This window comes from Lolium perenne, chromosome 2 (assembly GCF_019359855.2).
Source record: "Lolium perenne isolate Kyuss_39 chromosome 2, Kyuss_2.0, whole genome shotgun sequence".
Lineage (NCBI taxonomy): Eukaryota > Viridiplantae > Streptophyta > Magnoliopsida > Poales > Poaceae > Lolium > Lolium perenne.
In genome coordinates this window covers 107167580-107180298 of record NC_067245.2, presented here as the reverse complement: position 1 = coordinate 107180298, position 12719 = coordinate 107167580, and the positions used below count along the sequence as shown (strand labels likewise).

General features: G+C 42.0%; 1 protein-coding gene and 1 long non-coding RNA gene across 2 annotated transcripts; one reads left to right on the top strand and one right to left on the bottom strand.

Moving 5' to 3' along the window:
* The first annotated feature begins 379 nt into the window (after nucleotides 1-379).
* Nucleotides 380-1265, top strand: LOC127328856 (uncharacterized). The gene is made up of 3 exons (XR_011750940.1): nucleotides 380-483; nucleotides 567-639; nucleotides 832-1265. It is a non-coding gene; the product is annotated as an uncharacterized lncRNA (long non-coding RNA).
* An 869-nt stretch (nucleotides 1266-2134) lies between these two features.
* Nucleotides 2135-3981, bottom strand: LOC127328857 (protein FAR1-RELATED SEQUENCE 3-like). The gene is made up of 6 exons (XM_051355428.1): nucleotides 3483-3981; nucleotides 3331-3401; nucleotides 3206-3268; nucleotides 3059-3117; nucleotides 2789-2954; nucleotides 2135-2701 (listed from the first exon to the last, which is right to left on the bottom strand). Exons 1-6 carry the CDS (start codon nucleotides 3979-3981, stop codon nucleotides 2135-2137), a joined length of 1425 nt encoding a protein of 474 aa, XP_051211388.1.
* Nucleotides 3982-12719: the final 8738 nt, after the last annotated feature.

Genomic DNA, 12719 nt, shown 5'->3' with positions numbered 1-12719 from the left:
TGCAGGTATTGGACAAAGGAGATGAGCACACTAATTCAAGTGTAGTGCTAAATACTCACATGATTTTCCTACAGTACTTAATTTTTTCCAATGTCTTTACTCACTTAGCCAATTTCGCCTGCTTCAGTACCATGCTAACCATGCTTCTCTACCCATACTAATATGCTCTCACATACTTGATTTTTTTTCAATGTATTTACTCTCTTAGCCAATTTCGCCTGCTTCGGCACCATGCTAACCATGCTTCTCTACCCATACTAATATGCTCTCACATACGAAGAACCTGCTTCGTACCATTCATACATATATTTTCCATATACTGGGTCATCGGCACCACGAATATTTGGTTCTCTTACTTTTTTCTGCTTATTCACAGGTGATTAATTTTGTCAAACTTGCATCCTTTGCCAACGCATTTCCTAAAACAAACTTTGGCCAGTTTGTCCAGAACAATCCTCAAGATTTGCGCCAGCAGACCACCATGTAAGAGAATGACACCCAAATGCACAATTATTCTCTCCTCTTTGCTTATTTTTGCTAACCTGTTTTCCATGTTTCTTGATCAGATTTGACTGCAGAGTTTTTGTAATGATGTTCATGACACAATGGGACGGCAAGATAATTAAGCCTTTTAACCAGGTTTCTACCAACTTTTTTAATACCAATAGTTTTTTAAAAACCTATCACTATATTTTTCGCGTTGGCGGTTTTGTTGCCATGCTACTAGTTCATACTCACATTGCAATTTACACTCATTTGTTTCAGTAGAAGGAGCTCACTGAATTTACACAAAACTTCATTGTCCTAACCGCACCTAACTGATTTTTCCAGGATTTGATTCAACTTCGGATGCTCATATCCTACAAGATCCTGACATCGTCGTTGAACAAAGTCGATCCTACCTGGGTGTTGAAGAAGAAGTAACTATCCGTGTAGCCAGGATGCTGAATAAGAAATAAATGTCCGTGCTTCCTTTGATGTAGAAGCATTACTCGATTAGCTACAGATTGACACCTGCATCGTTGTTTTAATCTTTTTATGTGGAGACTTTGCACTGTCTTTCCAACATGTATCTACTTTGTGGCTGTGAACTGCAATAATATGTGACAAGCTACTACTGCATGTGAACTGCAATAATATGTGACAAGCTAATGACGCTACCGACATATTAAAATTGGTTGAATCTCACTCTGTGATATTCATGCCGTCACACCATGTTACTTCATTTTTTGTATTACTCTTAATATGCGCCACATTATTACGTGACCATTGGCTGGTAGAATCAACTGTTGGAAACTATTTTAGAAACTATTCTGGGACTACTCAGAAGAGTCAGTATTCGATGTTGGAAGTTTTATTAGAAACTATTCTCAGATTACACAGAAGCAACCATATTGGCTGCCACAAGCTACTTATATACAGCTTACAAACTATTCTGATATTTCTCAGACCAGAAGCAATTATACTGTCCACCAGAAGCAAGTAATATCTTCTTTACAAGCTACTATAATAGTTCACAAAAGCAAAAGTACCCTGTACTTTACATGATCAAAGCCAAGACAACCTAGACTACGTTTACATGCCTACAAAAAATTTGACACTAGCTCCAGGTTGCGTCTACAGCATTTCGTGCATCCTGGAAGCATGTAAACGAAAACATATACCAACTATAGTTTTTAATCCCAAAACACTTGCGGCCTTCTCTGCAATAACACATGTTCGACCGTACAACCTGAAAAATAATGTACTCACGTTGCTGTACAACAACACTAGACAACAGTTCAAACTAAAACACCATGTCATCATTCTCCTCAAAAGCTCGTCCAGTATACTACAATTTCAGTGCGTAAACATTCGGTGTTGACTCCAGTGCATGTGCTTCAAATAAACCCAAAAAATGTTACACAAAACCTTTAATCAAGCTTCCCACACACATACTGTCTAATCCAATCCATTCCTTTCGGATCAGCAAATACCAGGAAACACAATTTAGTATTTTCAAACAGAAAAAGATGTAATGTAACAACCATTACGGCACAAGCATACCGGAAACACTATATATTAAGTAGAACAATATTCGCACAAATCTACACATTATGAATGCTTCCAAAGAACTGCTCAAACAGCCACATCCTCACAGAGTTAGCTCTGTCTCGAGCCGTAAACGTTCCTCGCGGTCAGCTTTTTCCTTTCTTTTTAGTGCTTCTATTGGGCATTTCCTCCTGATGTGGCCAGTTTCACGACACTTCGAGCATGCATTCTGCGCTCTTTTCTTCGATTTTTTCTGTGATTCCTCCTGTCGCAGCTCAACCCCTGGCTTCCTCCTCTTTTCTTTTGCCGCGGGACGACCCTTTTTTGCAGAACGCGGAGGATTCATCAAATTTTTATCTGCTGCACCCATTTCATCAGCTGCTTCTTCTTCCACTACACCACCAGACAATCTTAATTTGTCAATTAAAGAGGTCAAATGTTCGGCACCACCTTCCAAAATCTTGAATGATTCCGTGCCATAACAAGCTTTCGCTGCAAGCTTATTCAACAACTTGCATTGAGCATTGTACCTCAATGTATTTGTCTCTGGAACTACGCTATACCCTGAAAACTCTGTATTGCATTTAGCTTCACACACAGTTGCAGCCTCCGACCATCTATGAAGCAAATATTTTTCAGGTATTTCTTGGACATTTGTATGCACCATCACCTTCAGGATGTGGTGACACAACATCCCATTGGCATTCAACCTGTTACATGTGCATGTGTAACAATTTTCTTGCTGGTCATAACTTACCATCCGAATTTTCTTTGCTCTAGGATCATTCCTATGAAGATCATACTTAACACCATCACCTACAACTGGGTATATGCTATAAGCTGTCGTCATCTCCATAAATTCTCTGAATTTTGCAAATGCAGCCCTTGTATAAAATCTAGAAGCTTGCTCCTCAATCTTGTAACTGCAAAACAAAAAAAGCAGGGAAATGTGAATATGATTTCTAATGAAACAAATTCCTTAACAAGTGAGGTTGATGTTCTTCGCCATTACATACCTGGACCATACGGCTGCTGTTGTGGCTCCCCTAAGAAACCTGCATTGTCCTCCCTATCCAGCCTTGTTTCCTGAATGTACTCGTACTACTTCACAAATTACCAAACTGAGTCCTGCGGATGCACAAGCTTCTTGAAGAAAGAGTTCAAACCTTCTGACCTCCCTGTTGTGCCAGTAAAGGGAAAGAAATTCTTCTTGAAATATGCTGGTGCCCAAGTATCCCTACACCCCCACATTGTAATAAGGTGGTCGTTATCTACCAAACAATGCTTCGACACCATCACCTGCCACATATTCTCAAATTCTTCAACTGTATCTGATCCATATATACAATAAAAAAACTCCTTCTCGAAACCTTCACGTGTACGAAAAAGTGTACCAAGTTTGTCCTTTGCTATCTGAAGCACATGCCATAGGCAACAACGGTGCACTGTACCTGGAAAAATATCATCTATGGCACCCGCCATTGCTGTGTCTTGGTCCGTCATTATGCATGTTGGATGCTCTTGACCCATAGCATCCATCCAAGTCTCAAATACCCACTTGAATGTTTCCTTCTTCTCATCTGGTATTAAAGCACACCCGAGCATGATGCTTTGCATATGGTTGTTTATCCCGACAATTGGTGCAAATGGCATGTCATATCGGCTTGTGCAAAATGTGGTGTCAAAGAAAACACAATCTTTGAACTTTCTGTACACCTCACGTGTCCTTCCATCAACCCAGAAAAGAGCTCTCACAACATTGTTTTCATCAAGTTTTATAGCGAAGTAGAACTGCGGACTCTCTGCCCGAAGCTTCTGAAAATACTCCAAGGTTCTTGACATATCACTGTGAGTCACCTCATTTCTCAATTTAGTGCGAATGTTAGCAACATCTTTGTTCGTGTACGGCAATGTTCGGAGAGTTCCATGCAGATCACCTAATGTGGTCATGATTAGAGAGGTGTCGGCATTGCGATTATGCAACGTCTTAATCAACATGTAGTCTTCATATGGTTCCTTGCGATGTGATCTCTAATACCTTGTCCACTCATCTCTACTCATCATGGGATGTGTGTGTTCCTCAATGAAAATTGTAACTTCCCACTTATCCTTCCTTAGTCCAACTGACATCCTAGCTTTACAATCATGCCTCTTCAGCTTGTTTCTTCTCCTTTTCGCAGCTTCCGCCTTACTCCCAAATGTTTGGCTCTCTGATGTTGCTTCCGTAGCCTTGTCCACTGCATCGAACACCTCTGGATCTAACAGACATCCCCCCTTACTCTCAGCAACAACAGCCTTCCGTGCATGAGAACACTCGAAATCCCTTCTTATTAAATGGTCACATCCCTTTTTCTGGCTTATTTTAGAGCATCCTATCCTACTCCCAAAACCTGTTTTCTCTGCGTACCCATTATAAAACATCTGAGCATCATCGATGGTGTTGAAAACCATTCCAACGTGTGGACACAATGGCCTAGAGCATTCTCCTTCTCGCTCTTCTTGAATCGAAGAGCTCTCTTGGTTAACCATCTCAACATCCTGCACATGGAAGCATCAAATTATATTTATAGAAGCGTTTACAACTTGCGTTTGTGGCTGCCTACCAATTATGCTTCCACAAGTCATCTACATGCTTACATCAAACAAACCAATCTGCTTCAACAATTTAAACTTTTAGAAAATCAAAAACTAGAATACACCAGCTACGTACGGTTGCTTTGCCTGTTGAAAAAATAGCTTCATATGTTCCATAAAAAAAGCTTCTAACATACTGTAACAAGGCTCCATGCACGAACGCCCCTAGCAGGTATTGTACATAATGAATTTGACATTCCTTGTAAACGATTCTAACACTGTAAAAGGAAGCTTCCTTGTTGCAGGCAAACACACGGATTTCCAGATAAATATTCAAACGAACTAAAATCACTGGTTCAAATTGATGTACAAGATAATTACAGAGTTTCCAGGTTTACTGAACTTTACCTCTATATCGCCATGGTTCACAACAGGGGGATTCCCGATTTCTTCAATACTGGGGCCGATTCCACCAGTTACATGTACACCCAACTTCTCTCTCAACTGAGGATCAATCACACACGAAGCACGCCGGAAAAATGGATTTGTATATGTAGGATATTCGATGTTGTTTGTGAGGTGTGCCATGGTTTTCCAACAAAGCAGTTCGGAAGCAGCCAGATCCTATGTTCTACTACAGGAAGGAGAGAGCATGTATCAGACGCATGGAGATATAAGTGGAGGCGCCATCTTTGCATAGCTTCAATCACGGAAGCATTAACTAATATAATTAACCCATAGGTGACTTACTACATGTGTGGGCCTGCTGCTTCACATCACACGGTTCAGCTGAAACAGATCAAACGGCTGGGCAGGGGTCCGATGGGAAGCAACCTGCCGGGATCCGATTCCTAGAGGTGGCCTTTTTTTATGTGGCTCAAGCGGACGTGGCCGCAACGTCCAACAACTTGTCCACTGACATCCTGACTTGTCACCCCCTTGTTTGTTTTGGTGTTACACTGTTTGGTTGGCCAAATAAAAAAATAGAAAGCCATCATGCATGGCTAGTTTGATTAATCATCAAATAATAGTTACATAGTGTGTAAAATAAAGCTAGGGTTTCATCAACCCAATTACAAGAAAATTTTGAACTAGAATAGTTCCTTTCTATTACATGTGCTGCGTCTCGGGCAATATTTAAACTCAACCTTCCAGATCAGACTTGCGCTCATAATACAATCAGCATAAATTGTAGTGTCATGATTCCAAATTTGATCTTCACTCAAACAGTACTTACATTGGTACATTCCGATTGCGCCCAATCAACATTGCAAGTTCAAGGCCATCTTGCATTGCATATGGAATTATAGCACCAGCGGCTCAAGTGAAATCATCAATGTTGAGTGCAGCATCTACGTTCAGTTTCAGAAACTTTGCTCTTGGCTTCTCCACGTCTTCTTTTCTTCACCCTATTTCAAGGCCGGTAAGCTTTTGCAAGATTTGCAGCTAAGGCACGAGTAGACATAACACAACTAGGGAGAGTAGGTGTATTTGGAGTTGATCGCGTACGAAGGCCCTGGCATTGGCTCTTACAAGTGTTCCAAATTGTGGTGAAATCGTTGAAAACTATATATTTCTTAGAGTTAAGTCTGAAAAAAACCTTGAAGTCGTATATGGTGTTGGAATTGAACCCTAGACTATGAATCCTTGAAATGAGCACCCTCAACTCACTGATCCCGATTTAATCTTGGATGATGCTTTTTCCAAACGCTGGGATTTTGATGTGGCAAAGTTGAGGCTGTGAAGGGAGTGTTCCGGGTGGGCTTGGAGCTGAAGGCCTGCCAGAGCCTGTTCGGCCCATTTTCTCATATACTATAATGTCCAGCCACGTTCTACCTCAATCGCTCCGTTCTAGCCGCGCCTGCCATAACTCCTCTTCCCTACTTCCGTGGCAACGATGATGGCGCAGAGTGGATGATCGTGGTTGTGCAGCGATGATTACAGCGGACGGCCGAGCGAAGGTAACTCCTCCAGCGAATCCCCTGCACATTGGTTCCAATCAGTAAAAGATGGTTCAGTTTTTAGGGTTAAAATTCCCTCCATATAGTCTGTAAATTTTGGGTTTTGGGGTTTAGTCGCAAGGGGGAAATCTGCAAAATTTCCGACATGAATAATTCAGTTTTGGTTGCTAGATGTTGAACTAGGAACTGAACATGTGCATCTTCTTTCAGTATAGATCATGTGGAAATTCTTACCGTGCGGTTCCATTTTGGTGGGGAGTTCGTCCACATTGGGAAGTAGTTGGATTACGTTGGGGGCGATGAGGCGATTTCTGAGATCGAGCGAGACAACACTACAGGAGGTGACGGGGTTTCTGAAAGATCACATGGAAGTCAAGGAATCAATGAAGCTATATTTTTACATCCTGGTAAAGAGCTTGTCAATGGCTTGGTGTTTTTGTATGATGATCCAGGATGTATGAATATGTCTGAGCACACACCAGATGGAGGTGTTGCAGATATATATGTTGAATATCATGGTCATGAGGATGTTGTGAGTGTATCTAGTGGTAGTGATTTCGAAGATGAAGTTGTTGGCTTAGCTCACGGTGACAGTGATGTATCTGATGTGCCTGAAGTTATGACTGCAGATGATGATGAGAGTGTGCCCACTTCTACTTTCCTGGCTTCTGTTGGTTAGCTAGACAATGTGAGTGGAACATCATTTGGACAGAATTATATGAGAAGGGATATTGACACATGCTCACAAGTTATGACTGTAAGTTCACAAGTTATAAATTCATCAATGCAATCTCAAGTGGAAACACCTTTTTGTCAAGATATAGTGTTGAGGGATGCTGACACTAACAGAACTGAAGAAATAGTTGAAGAATGTTCAGATTCTTCAGAAGATAGTGAATATGTGCCACACAGTGATGATAGTGGAGAGGAGTCGGAGGTTGTGGATCTGAGAAAGAAAGCAAAACAGTTCAAGTCAAAGATGAGAGCTTCTCAAAGATGGGAAGAAATCAACAAAGAAGCTGAATTTGAAACCTTTGATGAGGATTATTCTTATGATGAGGAAGAAGAAGGCCACATTGTGAGAAAGAAGACTAAATATCCAAGATTTGATCCAGACACTGAAGTTTGTCAATGGTGTTGAGAAGCAAACAACAGTTGTGTAAGGCGGTAAAAAGATATGGCCTTATCACCAAAAGGAGTCTTTCTTTCAAGAAGTCAGAGGTGGACAGGGTGAGGGTGAAGTGTGACTGGTCTAATTGTCCTTGGCTACTGTATGCAGCTAAAACTACTAGATGTTCAAGATTTCAGATTATCACATTCAATGATGAACATCACTGTGCGCAGAACAGAGACAATCATCTAGTAACTGCCAAGGTTATAGCAAAGACATATGAGCATTTCATACTTGCAAACCCAACATGGAAAATTGAGAGCATGAAATCCAATGTACTTGAAGATTTATTTGCTGATGTGTCAACTTCTAAGTGCAAAGCAGCAAAAAAAATTGTCATGGACAAGTTGTTGTGTGGAATGAAAGAAGAATACAACAAGGTATTTGATTATCAACTAGAATTGCTAAGGAGTAATCCTGGAACAACAATAGTTGTTTGCCTTGATCCAACTATAATGGAACAAAATATATTTCAGAGTTTTTATGTTTGTTTCAATGCAATGAAGTTGGGTTTCAAAGCTGGTTGCAGAAAAGTCATAGAACTTGACGGTTGCTTTTTCAAAGGAGCAGGAGCATGTCAGGGTGAGCTGCTTTGTGCCATTGCAAGGGATGCAAATAATCAAATGTACCCTCTTGCTTGGGCTGTAGTTGAGCAAGAAACAACAGATACTTGGGAATAGTTCTTGGGCTCTTGATAAAAGACTTGGATATAAACGATAGTGGAGCAGGGTGGGTTTTCATTTCCGACAAGTCGAGCAAGAATCTATTTAAATGATGACCTTGTTATTACCTCTTGCTTGTAGTCGAGCAAGCACTACTTAAATGGTGATCTTGTCTTATTTATTTTCTCTTTATTTATTGTAGGGATTAATCAAAAGCATGCAAACATACTTACCTAAAGCTGAACATAGAATGTGTGCCAAACATATCTATGCAAATTGGAGAAAGAAACATAGACATCATGAATTTCCCTATTGTGTTTCCTACGTCCATATCGTTGATATGTTTCGATGGACAATTTTACACGCCATCTAGGAATTGTTATTTGGTGTAGACGTCATGAGGTGCCAGTGTCAGCGCAAAAAGTAGCAGGCCTACACCGATTATTGCCCACGCGGGAACCCCTCGACCTGAAGATGGAGCAATGCGCTGATCCAAATCCGACATCTGAGGCAAGAACCAAGCTACCGAACTCAGGAATCCTGCGATCGCGTACGAATCGCACAAATTGTTTCACGGCGAATACTCGGAGACCGGCCGCCAGACAGTACGAGCGCCTATCGTGAAGCCGTATTCGGATGAGCTAGCGTGTACCCGTCGCGTTTGATGGTACGGCGGTGGCGGTGCCCGGACGGAAAATTTAGTACCACATAGCCGAACAGTGTTTCGCAGGACTAGTTTAAATTGGCGCGCAGGCTTATCGCATTCGCCTACGGAACGGAGGCATAAGCATTAATAAGCAAAGCAAAAAAAAAAGTATGATATGTATGTAGCGTAGGGTTGTCTTGGTCGCTTGTGATCTAGAGTCCAAATCTATCTGTACATATACATACTCTAACATTCTTCTCAGTCGCAGCGAGAGTGAAGCGGACTATTATGACTGGATTTAAAACCTCGCGTTTTCATCGTCTTGTTATCATGACCGTTCCCTTCTAATATCTTTTCTTCTCTCCTGCAGTTAAAATGGAACTGTCTGCGGATGGGCGCTAGCAGTATTGAACCGTCCGGTCGAGATGCTCTAGGTTCGTATGTTTGACATCATGTACATTATCTATGAAATGCCAAATAAAACATTCCACGAGGTATTCTAGCATCACAAATGTGCGACGCGGACTTTTCGCTCATGGGTGCTACCCACCCCTATAGATCCACCGTTAATATTTGCTGTGAGATTGTGAACTGGAAAGTAAGGAAACTATCTGACAAAGGACATCAATTCAGAATACATGTGAATACCAGTGTTTGTACCCGACACATCGTACTATCGCTTGCCAAAACAGTATATCCTGCGGTAGGAGTTAAGAAATCTGGCTCGGTACGGTGCCTGGTCGTGCCGGCGCCGGAGAAGACCTGGGGGACGTCGAGGTTCAACCGGTTGTTTGTCCTACCGGATCAGGTGCCGTTGAGTGAAGGGGCGAGCAGCAAGGGTGGAGATCCCAGGGCACGGAGGAGGGGAATCGCGTTGATCTCGGAAACCTTATTGCACGAGACGCCGCCACCACCACCTGAACACCGTCCCTACAAACCTTGACCCTAAAAATGGAGAATGAAACCCTCAAAATAGGAGGCAGAGCCCTCCCACCGACGAGGGCCGAGATCCACCATGGCCCAAATGTCATGGAGATTAGGCGATCAGCGGCGGCGCTAGCAGGAGGCAGGAAGCCGAGATCCAATCGGTTGTCACCTGTCTTGGGTCTCGTAACGTTTCGCGTCTATCTATGTCTTTGCATAATCTCGATCTGCAGATAGCTATGCCTGTCTCACACCAATGAAACAGATGTCGTGGTCATATCCACAACGCGGCGTGGTACCTGGGCGGCGGCGCCGGATGATAAGATGTTGAGGGGAGTAACCAGGAGCACGCGAGTGAAAGACCAGGGCGCAGTGGTGGGGAACCACGTCGATCCCGACAATGTGGGACCTAGTTGTCGCCGCCCGACGGAGAGCCGTCTATGGGAGTACCAGGAGCACCATTGGGAGACCAGGGCGCGACTGAAGGAAACCCCGTCGATCCCGACAGCGAGAGCGCGTTGGTCTAGGTGGTGTGGAACTCGGCAGCGGCGACAAAATCAGCTAGCAGGGACACATCCATGGGATACTACAATATTGGTCTACAGGAGGGCAAATTCGATGGTGTTCTTCAGCGTCAAGAACGAGGCCAAGGCGAGCTGGAGAGCAAACATGCACGCCTCCTCTTTATTGGCCGACGCGGCCAGGTCGGCGGTGGTGGAGCCCATCTTAGCCTCTGCTGTTCCTGAGCCGAGATGTTGATCCCCTTCGTCTTCCTTGCACTGGACCAAGCCGAGATGGCGAGCGTGTCATGGACCTCCGCCTACGCCGTAGCTGAGCACAAGACCTCCACCACGCCATGGCTCCACCTAGGACCTCCACTTAGGATCCGACCCGATGCGGACCAGTGCTCGACCTGGAAACGCAGCACCGTCAGTACCGAGAGAGATATTAAGACGGCTCTGTTCCAACGATTGTATTGACTTTTACGCATCGAAGCCCCACGCTTCCTCTGCATCAGTGGGCCAGCTAGGTACGGATATGTAATTGTATACAGTAATATAACTGAGCAATACACTGAGCTATACTTACATATTGCATGGTGTACAAGGTGGACCCGGGACACATGTCAACTACAGGCATGGGGTGGTGTAGCACCCATGTGCTCCTTTGCAATTCCCCACAAATGTGCTTCTACACGCCTGCACCAAAGTTCACCCGCTCGCTGGCCAAATGCCTTTCTCTACGGATGGATGGTGTCAGTTGACTCACATCTATATATCTATCTATATACTATGTTTAAGGATGGAAATATTAGAGCTTTCTGAGCTCTCCACACCGCACACGGTAGAAGTCTATTTTCTTCGAATCACACGGTGCCATGTAGGTCTTTGCCTTTTCTTTTCTTTTTTTTACAATTTTGTTGTGCAATAATTCTTTTTAGTGCTTTTTTTTCTATATCTTTGACCCTAATTCATCCACAACTTTTCGATCATTATTTTTAACGTTAGTTACCCTGTGTTACGTACTTTACGCCCTACGACAATCATCTTTTTAAATACCTTTTTTCATCCTTTGATGGTGATTTCTCTGCACAATTTTTTGGCCATAACTTTCTGACAATAATTTTTCACATTTCTTTCCTTAATCGGATGGCCATTCATCCACCCAACTTTTCGACCATACCTTTTTTGTGGTAATTATACTTGCGTACTTTTTCGAGGGTGTGTAATTTTCCGACCATAATTCAGCATCACTTAGTAATAGTAATTTTTCTCTTTGACGGTATTCTCTAACACACCTTTCCAACCGTCTTTTTTCCCATGGTACTTACCCTACGCTAATTGTTTGCTGGTGATTAATTTCTCCGCAACAATGTAAATTCCTATTATTTGATAATAATTTTTCTACTTAACTTTCCAACTGTAATTTTTCGCCTGTAGTTGCCCCATGACATCTCTTCGACAATGAGTACTTATTCTGCTGTAATTCGTTAGTACTCCCTCTGTTTCAAGGAAAAAAGCATCCTCGTTTTACGTGTTTTTTGTTTGACCAAGAATTACTTCAAATAGATAAAGATTGTTTGTATGAATTTAGTATCATCAAAAATTGTTTTTCAATACGAATCCAATAATATTAATTATATATAATATAATCGAGATTTTGTTGCTCAGTATTTATGATCAAAGTGATTTTGTTGCTCAATAGTCAATATACTAATTACATATAATATAATCGAGATTTTGTTGCTCAATATTTATAATCAATACGAATCCAACGATACTAATTACATATACGAATCCAATGATAGGAATCACTCTCTCCCAATGAAAGGGCATTCCATCATTCAGAGGTGAGATAGTGTCAAACAAGGATTTTGATTTGAAGCATTGGTTCTCAAATGCTTGAAACTGGAACATCGCCCAACATAAAATCATTACTCCCTCCTCTTGGGTTTATAGGGGCCATATATATTGAGATCATCAATTTGACCAACAAGATATAAGCTACATGTCACAAAAATATCCTTTCGAGTATGAAATTAATAAATCAATTATATAATTTTCATTGGATATTCTCGCAAAAAAATCATTTGATATAATACATTGGTCAAATTAAGGACCCAAAAATATTTGTGAGCTTTATAAACCCCGGAGGTACGAGAAAATACCACACAATTCATTTCACTTTCCCTCTGGCTGGACCTACCTAATAAAACGATCAAATCGTTTGGTAAACTTATGCGAGACTCG